Here is a 10,086-nt window from a genome sequence, read left to right on the forward strand (position 1 = left end):
TTATCTGGCATGGATTTTGGAGGGGCCACAACGCTTTTTTTTTAACATTTATTTGCTGGCTTACACTACACTATATGGCCAACAATCCAAACTCAACCCAAGCACTGAACTATCACCTTCTCAAACAATTCATCCCCACACGGCTACCTCCTCATGTATCACTTGCCCCTCCCTTTTAGATTGTAAGCCCTCAGGAGCAGGGCCCTCCTTACTATCTTGTCTTGATTTGTATTGCAACTGTAATATCTTCCTTATATTGTAAAGCGCTGCGCAAACTGTTGGCGCTATATAAATCCTGTATAATGATAATAGTTTGTGGACACCTGAACCTCACACAAAATATATGGTAAAGTATCATCCCCCCCCCAGCCCCTTCCAAAAGACTGAGTTCAAGTTCTTCCAGTGAAAGGTACTGGTAATGCTACAACCTACAAATAGATTTTCGACTTGTGCACTTCTGTATCAGCGGCAACCGTTTGGGGGAGGCCCCTTCTTATTCTAGCATGACACAAACCCGGTCCATAAAGCTATGGATAGGTGTATTTGGTGTTGAAGCCAACACAGAGCCCAGTCCTCAACTATTTTGAACACTTTTGTATCGGAATGCCAGTTGCCAGCCATGTCTTCCTGTCCAGTACCAGGACCTGACCACACATATTCTCTTCTGGCTGAATGGACGCCAATTCCCACAGACACACTTCAAAATCTTTTCAAAAGCCGGAGCCCCCGTACATGCGCAGTGCACTCTCTCCTGTCGCCTCGGATGAGCTTGGCATTGGCGGCGGGAGACGGAGTACGCTGCGCATGTTCGGAGTCTCGGGAAGAAGGATGGCACTCGCCTTTGTACTGCTAGGGGGGCGCTCGTCCTAACAGCTGATCTGTCCTACACAACTGGCAGGATTTGTTTGCAGCAGGCTTCACACCTTGAGCAAAAGGCCTACAGGTATGGAAAGAGCATTATTATATAATTGTAAAACCGAGCTGGACAAACCCCAGGAGCTGGGGAGCCAATGCTCCTTATAAATGACAGCTGGCGCCTTACTTTTGGAAGTTTTGTGTTCTAGTTGTCAGTGGAGCTGGCTCATTAAAGAAAATCCTGCTGGCTCGCTGATGGGAGAGGCTGGCTCCTGAATTCCATAATAATTCAGGGACTGCACAGGGTATGTTTCTATAAAGGTGTACTAACCCTTTAACCACCCCCCTCCCTGCCATATTGTAAACCAAAAAATCAGCGGGAGGTGGACGTCTATTTCTGAAATTACATTTTAAAACGTAATTCCGTAAATAAGCATTGGGCGCTCGCTGCAACTGGTAATTTCTCTGTACGCAGTCATCCTCGGACAGCTCAGTACACAAGACACATTGTACCAAGCCGATCTGAGCGTTTTCCACACCTTGTGATCGCTGTGTTGACACAGCACTGCAGTCACATGGTACTGTTTACACAAGATCCCTCCCCTTACTACAGAGGAAAGAGAGGGATCCTGGTAGTTTATCAATGGGGAGGATCAATGAATGGGTCAGCAGCTGCTGATTCATGCATTCATTCTCACTGACATGGACTAGAGATCTTTAACCCCTTCATTGACCCTCCACTCCTAAACTATTGATCTCCAGCCTGCCTGTATTGCGGGGTTGGCCCTCCCGCCGTTGTGGAACTATAAATGTCATGGGGCATTGCAAGACTGACAGTTACCTCTGCCACTGGGAGTCATGCCCGTATGTTGGGATTCGTAGTTAAAGCACAGCTGGAGGGCCGGAGTTGCCCACCACCCCTGGTGTGTTGTGACCCATTTATTAACCCCTGCATCTCAGTGATCCTGCACATCTGTACATTAACCCTTCATCCTCATAGTGCCGTTGTATGTGACCTGTGCATTAACCCCTTCACCGCCTGATCACTCGGTGTTATGACCTGTGCGCTGTATCTAGTGCAGCATTCCTCAACCTTTTTTTTTTCCCCCCACCACGGCACCCTTTAAAAGTATTTGTTACAGGTAATTACATAGCACTTACAATTTACATAGTGCCCATTCACATCAGTCCCTGTCCTCAAGGAGCTTACAATCTATGGTTCCTATTGCACGCATACATTCAGGGCCAATTTAGACCGGAGCCAATGAACCTTCCAGCATGTCTTTGGAGTGTGGGAGGAAACAGGAGTACCCGGAGGAAACCCACACAACCACAGGGAGGACATGCAAACTTCTTGCAGATAGTGACCTGGCTGGGATTTGAACCGGGGGGCCTCCCAGTGCTGCAAGGGAGAAGTGCTAACCACTACCCACTGTGCTGCCTGAGTATATGGAAACTCTGAGCACCCCAGTCTAAAATATGTAAATATAAAAAATGACGTGTGGTCCCTCCAAAATCCATACCAGACCCTAAGGGAAAGGGAAAAACCCAAGCAAAAAATGCAAAAGTGGGGTTCACATTGTTTACATCAGGAGCCCATCTTATTAGGAGCCCATCTCACACACTCGGAGTTCCTCTTCACATTAGAGTCCTCCTTTTTCACATCTGGAGCCCCCATTCACATTATTGGCAATCTTTTCATTTGAGGGATAACATTTCGAGGCACCCCTGGGGAAGCCATGACGCCCTTGTTGAGAGAGGCTGATTTAGTGCACCATTACCACCCCCTCAATACCGACATGTTTCTTCATTTGGGGGCCAAAAACGGGATCACCTTGGAGTGCCTAAGTGGAAGTGGTTGAGGTGAATAATCCTCCTCTTGCATGCAATAGCAGACATCTCCAGATGGTTTGCGGTGACTATTGCTGGGCGGATGTATACAGGTCTTGTTCAAACCAGGAAACCGGGATAAAACTTGTCATTTTACAATGCTTCATTCAAATCATCTTTTTTTTTTTTTTTTTTCTTTGACATTTTATTAGAAAGTAGAGTGTCAGCTCATGTACAGGAACGGACAAGTCCAATGTGAATGTTCTTCATGTACTAAAGGAAACCATTCATTCTCTGTCTGAGTCATTTGTCTTCTCTGAATCATTGGTCATGTGACCTGCTGAGGCGCGGGGATACTTCCTCGCCCTGATAAGTTTGTTGCTGCCACTGAACTTGTAATCTAAGTTGTAGTCCTGAGTTTACTCTCCAGTATGTGAGATTCTATTGCCTCGCTCTACTTTTCAGCTACGTTTTATGTAGTCGGAGTTTGTTTACCGTCAGCATTTAGCTCTGAATAACTGATTTCGGGTGGCCAAATTCCTGTAGAATTCAAAGCTGGACTTCAGGCAAACCATTGCAAATAACATACGGGAGCTGTTTCCTGTTTCTGCATAAGCCCTCGTTCACACCTGAACGTTTTGTAGCGCGTTCTATGCTTGACGAACGATCTACAAAACGCTCAAACATGAAAATCCCATTGTTTTCAATGGGTCTGGTTCACACCTTGGCGTATTTCAGCCCGTCCCTAACGCGCTACAAAACGGCCTACGCCTGAAAAGGTACATGTACTACTTTGGGCCGTTTTTGTTGCGCGTTTCCATTGGAATACAGCCAAGTAGCCCTCGGAAACGCGCGACAAACCACACCTGCAAGGCTTAGCTGCTTATTTTTGTCTTGGGGACCTGTGTAAAGGACTCTTACTTGCCTGATTCCCCCTCCCACAGACTCCGACTCTGCATCTGGTTCCAGCAGTCTCTCTGCCTCCCCACTCTAGTGGTAGGAGGCCCTTTGACATCGGTATTTTATTGTTGGGCCCATAGCCCTGTATTATATGTAGAGAGACCGCAGGGCAGTCAGCTGGCTCTGTTTGGTAAGTGACAGTGACCTAGTATGGCCCCCTGGTTCTATTTGGTCAAGGACATAGAGCCAAGTGGCCATACTAGCTCAATGTGGGCAATGAAAATGTCCTAGTATGGCTACCTGGTTCTATGTGGTCAATGACAATGTCCTAGTATGACCACGTGGCTCTGTTTGGACACCGACGTTGACCTGGTATGGTCACCTGGCTCTTTGTGGTCACTGACGTTGACCTAGTATGGTCACCTGGCTCTATGTGGTCACTGACGTTGACCTAGTATGGTCACCTGGCTCTATGTGGTCACTGACGTTGACCTAGTATGGTCACCTGGCTCTATGGTCACTGACGTTGACCTAGTATGGTCACTGACGTTGACCTAGTATGGCCACCTGGCTCTTCATTATAGGTGTGGACACTGCGGGGCAATCCACAAGCCAAATCGGAGGGGAGAGAGGTGAGCAACAACTGCCATGGAACGGGGATCAGGTAAGTAAAAGTCCTTGTACTCTAACCCTGGACAAAAACAAGCCATTAACCCTTGCTGTGCCCCACTGCAAGGGTATTTTATTTATTTTTACCCAGAGATGGGCTTTAGTGCAGGGGTAGCCAAACTCTGGGCTACAACTACAAGTCCCATGAGGCATTGCAGTACTCTGACTGCCACAGGCATGACTCCCAGAGGCAGATACCTGATGGGATTTGTAGTTTTACTACAGCTGGAGGGCTGGAATTTGTCTACCCTTTGCTTTAGGCAATATAGTGGTGTCCAGTCTTTCCAATTTCTGCTCTAATGATATTGTGAAAGAGGCCGATGCCAAGTCACATTCAGGTATTTACACTCATTTCATTAAACCAATACATATACAGAGCTGCATTAATATGCGTCCTGCATATCTGCCTGGAGTTCAGCTTTAATATTCATCCAGCAACACCCTTCAACACCACCTGCTACGATCTCATGAAGAAGGAAACCAGTATGTGACCACATTAATAGGAGGGTGTAGCTGAGATCTTGCCACCTGGTAACAGCTTGTGCTCTCTACTTCCGGAGACCTCACTGTTTTTTTTGCACCTGAGCAACGCCTATTTCCGCAAATAGTTGTTTCCTGTTCCCCATGTGTCCCATTCACACCACATAGGAGCAGAGAGGCGTGGGAAAATGCAGCATTGCATGCACCGGAGTTCACCTAAAGTCTGTCTGCCTCTGCACTGAGCTGTGCTGCACCGAAATAAACAAAATGTCACTTTGTGATATTTCAATAAAGCTAAAAGAAAAAAAAAAGGGGGGGGGGGGTTGTTAAAAGGTTGTAAAAGAGCAAGGCACATTGGTGTGGAAGAGCCCTAAACCTCGGTCAGAGATGATCTAAGCTGGTGGTGGGTTCAGCCAGGACTGAAAAGGTTTTTGTTTTGTCTGGTAGGAGGACCTTTTCCATCATATGGGTTGGTGGGGATCGGTGTCACATGCTGCATTTGAACGCGGCTTTGTCCAAGCACATGCATTCAGACATAGTGCTGCCGCCTTACTTTGATGAGATCGTGTTAGGAGGTTGTAATTTTAGCTTAATAACACAGTTGCCCTCTCTGACACTAGTACCGTGTATTGGGGACCACAGGGAGGTCACCCAGCATAAGGTGTCGGATGGGCAAAAAAGGCATTTCACAAAAAAGGGCAAACATTAATCTGCTCCCATGTATATCATATAGACCAGAGGTAACCAAACTCCGGCCCTCCAGCTGTGGTGGAACTACAAATCCCATGAGGCATTGCAAGATTCTCACAGCCACAGACATGACTCCCGGAGAGAGATGCATCATGGGATTTGTAGTTTCACCACAGCTGGAGGGCTGAAGTTTGGCTACCCCTGATATAGACTGTGAGGGGCAGCTGCAGACCTGGTGTTCTATGGGGTTGAGGTCAGGACTCTGTGCAGGCCAGTCAAGTTCCTCCACCCCAAACTCGTTCATCCATGTCTTTATGGACCTTGCTTTGTGCTGGTGCGCAGTCATGTTGGAACGGGAAGGGGCCATCCCCAAACTGTTCCCACAAAGTTGGGAGCAGGAAATTGTCCAAAATGTCTTGGTGTGCTGAAGCCCTAAGAGTTCCCTTCACTGGAACTAAGGGGCCAAGCCCAACTCCTGAAAAACAACCCCACACCATAATCCCCCCTCCACCAAACTTTACACTTGGCACAATGCAGTCAGGCAAGTACCGTTCTCCTGGCAACCACCAAACCCAGACACGTCCTTTGGATTGCCAGACAGAGAAGCGTGATTGGTCACTCCAGAGAACACGTCTCCACTTCTCTAGAGTCCAGTGGCGGCGTGCTTTACACCAGTGCACCCGACGCTTTGCATGGCACTTGGTGATGTATGGCTTGGATGCAGCTGCTCGGCCATGGAAACCCATTCCATGAAGCTCTCTACACACTGTTGTTGTGCCAATGTGAAGGCCACACGAAGTTCGGAGGTCTGTAGCTATTGACTCTGCAGACAGTTGGTGACTTCTGCGCACTTCAGCATGCGCTGTTGTTCCCAGTTGCTTCCACTTTGTTATAATACCCGTAACAGGTGACCGCGGAATATTTAGAAGCAAGGAAATGTCACGGATGGACTTATTGCACAGGTGGCAACCTATCACGGTACCACGCTTGTAGTCACTGAGCTCCTGAGAGCGATCTGTTCTCTCACAAATGTTTGTAGAAGCGTCTGCGTGCCGAGGTGCGTGATTTTATACACCTGTGGCCATGGAGGTGATTGGAACACCTGGATTCAATGATTTGGAGGGATGTCCCAATACATTTGTCAATATATATTGTGTGTGTGTGTGTACCCTCTTACACCTACGAGCACACAGGGTAATACACTTGTAGGTGTGAATGAGCCCCTATTGTTTACCTTTAAAAACACATTAAACTGCTGTACACCTAAAAATGAATTGGGTTTCTTCTTGAAATGTGTTTTGCTGTAGGAGAATGGAGGAGTGTGAATAGACAATTATTACAGGTCGGTGTGCAGGCCCAGCTGCTGAGGAGACGCTATGCTGAAATAACTCCATGGCGTCTGGCCGGTCTTATCAGTTTGGCGCTCCGATTGCCGTGTTACAGCATTAAGTGGGTGTCTCTGGCTATTTACACCAGAATGTAACACAAGCCATATTTGCACATTTTGTTTTAGGGCCTGTTCACATGATATCAGGTCCTGATCAGGTGCGGATCTGCAGACTGATGCAGTGCGTTTTTGGCCGCGTTTTTGATGCGTTCAAGTAAAACAAAACAAATTTTTTCTTTTTTTTGGTTGAGTGGGGCTGTTAGTATGTTAGCTGCAGTGCGTTTTTTAATGTGTTTTTGACGCGTTTTTGCCACGTTTTGGACACGTTTGCGTTTCCTGACCGTTTCCGGACCTGACAAAATGTGACATGCAGTATTTTTTCTGTCGTAAGCTGAACGGACTGCGCATGTGAGAACTGTAGCCCATAAAACACATAGGGATACATTGGGATGCATTTTGAGTGCAGCAGCGTACGGAGCCGGTCAGCACACAAAACGGACGTCGTGTGAACAGGCCCTCAGGAAGCCAGGCCGGGCTGTGTAGATCATCCTATTAGAATGTGGTGCTTTTTCCTGCAAGGTCTCCTTTAGCAGTGCTATGACTCCTACACTAATTCACATCCAGTATCTTGGCTTAGGCCGGAGTCTGTGGAATATAAATGTTTTATGATGTTTGACCTTGTGTCATGTCGTGTTGTTCAGGTGGTAACAAGATTGATGTTTTATATATCCTCTCTGCAGGGAGGCCTATCTCACCTCAACATAATAACTGTCCTTTTACTTCTTCCGTGAACTCATCCCACACAACTATTACTCTTCTCACTCGCCCCTTCTTTTAGATTTCATGAGCAGGGTCCTCCTAACCCTCCAGTATTGAAATTGTATTGTAACTGTACTGTCTCTCCCTCATTTTGCCAATGGCATTTACCTAGTATGGCCACCTGGCTCTATTTGGTCAGTGGCATTGACCTAGTATGGCCAACTTGCTCTATTTGGTCAGTGGCATTGACCTTTATTATGGCCACCTGGCTCTATTTAGTCAGCAGAATTTACCTAGTATGTCCACCTGGCTCTATTTGGTCAGTGGCGTTGACCTAGTATGGCCTGGCTCTATTTGGTCAGTGGCATTGACCTAGTATGGCCAACTTGCTCTATTTGGTCAGTGGCATTGACCTTTATTATGGCCACCTGGCTCTATTTAGTCAGCAGAATTTACCTAGTATGTCCACCTGGCTCTATTTGGTCAGTGGCGTTGACCTAGTATGGCCAACCGGCTCTATTTGGTCAGTTGCGTTGACCTAGTATGGCCAACCGGCTCTATTTGTTCAGTGGCATTGACCTTTTTATGGCCACCTGGCTCTATTTGGTCAATGATATCACCAGCATCCCTCCCCTTTTGTTTACATGCAGCTTTGGGACAGGCAGTGGCAGCTGATTGGGCCGGTACTGACAGCTTCCTTCTGAGTTGGGTTTAGATCAAGTTCGTACCCAACCTGAGCTCATTCCAATTCAGGACAGAAAGTGGTGGGAAATCTCTCCTACCGGGAAGACGGAACGCATTTTTAGTGAAGTGGGGAAGAGTGGAAACTTCAGGCGATGGTTTTTTTTTTTTTTTTCTTGCTGTCTGTGCCTTCCAGTCCCGGTGACAAACCGCTCCCTCATGTCACATTAGTGTCACAGGGGTAGGAAGTAATGACAAATCTCCACTGTTGGGCCACAGAAATAAAAACCTCACAAATTCTTTACCTCCTTCCTTCTCTATCCAGAACTAGAAAACAAAACTGGTCGGAGTTGCTTTATTTGCTGGACTCTGCTTGTGGTGTTAAGTGTCTAACTGCTTTGCATGATTTGCATTTGTGTCCTCAGGTGGTGTACTTGCTGATGGGCATTCTCCTGACCGTGAAAGTGACTCATCCTGACACCGTGCCAGCAGTCGACATCCAGTATGAAGTTATCGGGAACTATTATTCCTCGGAGAGGGTGGCCGGTGAGTGTGTGGTCTTGTCCTCTCTGACGTAGCTGTAGCCGGCTGACATCGGTTTACATACCCCGTAGTGTTATGAGCTGTGAAGGTGGGTTAAGGTAAAGGGCAAAGGATTTGGGCAGCAAATGGGAACAAAGCTATATTTGCAATGTCTCCTTTTGCATTGATCAATTGACATTGACAGACGGACTGCATCCAGGGCTGTGCATCTATAACTACAGATGTAAAGCTCAGATGTGCAGGAAGATCTGTACAGCCGTTGTCACTGGCTAATACTTTTGTATTTATAAGGAACGCCATTGTTAAAATTATACCTAGTATCCTTCTTGGCCATGTATTGCCCATTTTTGAGGTTTCCACTGGAAGTTCTCCCTCCTTTATCACATTAGCCTTAAAGCTAACTCCAGGAAAAACAAAATCCCCTTGCAGTTGGAGTTCCCCCCTCCCCCCACACTGTAAGGCCTTGTTCACACCAAGCGCGGAGCAGATCCGAACCAGAGCAGGTGCAGACCAGATCAAAACTGCGTCCAATGTATTCCTATGGTATTTTGACCTCCACTTCACATCGCAGCGTGCGGATCCAGACCAGATCCAGACCGGATGAAAAAACTGCGGCAAGCCCTATTTTACCTGCTCTGGATCTGGTCTGAAACGCATCAAAAACGCATCTAAAACGCATGCAAGTGCCTGAAAGCCCATGTTAAACTTTAAAAAAAAAACTTTTTTTTTTTTACCAAAACCGGCCCTAAACGCATCCAAAACGCGGCACAACCCACTGCACTGCGTGTGCAGAAACCTGCCCGGATCTGGTCTGCATTGGGTGTGAACAAGGCCTAACGGTTACCTATTCATTTTTATCTAGGGCAGGGGTGGCAAACTCAAATTCATCGGGGGCCGCATCAGCAATCTGATGAAGGGGTACTTCTGAGACCCCGAAAGCAAGCGATTGTACTGAATGGCAATTTGTCATTAGAGGTCAGCAATGTGACGTGCAGTGCAGAGGTCAGCAATGTGACGTGCAGTGCAGAGGTCAGCAAAACGGTAGTGTTCCATCTCTAGTCCTGCCGGTGAGGCACCATTGCTGACATTTTCACTCGCCAATTGCGAGGGGGCGAGTGGGAATTTTGAGGCCTGACATAGGGCCATGAGGCAGGGCGGAGGCGGAGACTGAGCAAAATGAGGTGGCTGCTGTGCGGGCCACATTACAAGGTCCGGCGGGCTGGATTCGGCCCGCGGGCCTTGTGTTTGCCACCCCTGATCTGGGGGTTTTGTGTAAGGGACTTTCTTACCAT

General features: G+C 47.4%; 1 protein-coding gene across 1 annotated transcript in view; it reads left to right on the plus strand.

The window, feature by feature from the left end:
• LAPTM4A (lysosomal protein transmembrane 4 alpha) overlaps positions 1–10,086 on the plus strand; it is a 38,713-nt gene that overhangs the window by 13,283 nt on the left and 15,344 nt on the right. Inside the window, exon 2 of the mRNA XM_018559888.1 lies at positions 8,677–8,797. Coding sequence (XP_018415390.1) covers positions 8,677–8,797 — 121 coding nt within the window. The remainder of the gene's footprint in view (positions 1–8,676; positions 8,798–10,086) is intronic.

This window comes from Nanorana parkeri, unplaced genomic scaffold (genome assembly GCF_000935625.1).
Source record: "Nanorana parkeri isolate BGI_ZX_2015 unplaced genomic scaffold, ASM93562v1 scaffold419, whole genome shotgun sequence".
NCBI classification, from domain to species: domain Eukaryota; kingdom Metazoa; phylum Chordata; class Amphibia; order Anura; family Dicroglossidae; genus Nanorana; species Nanorana parkeri.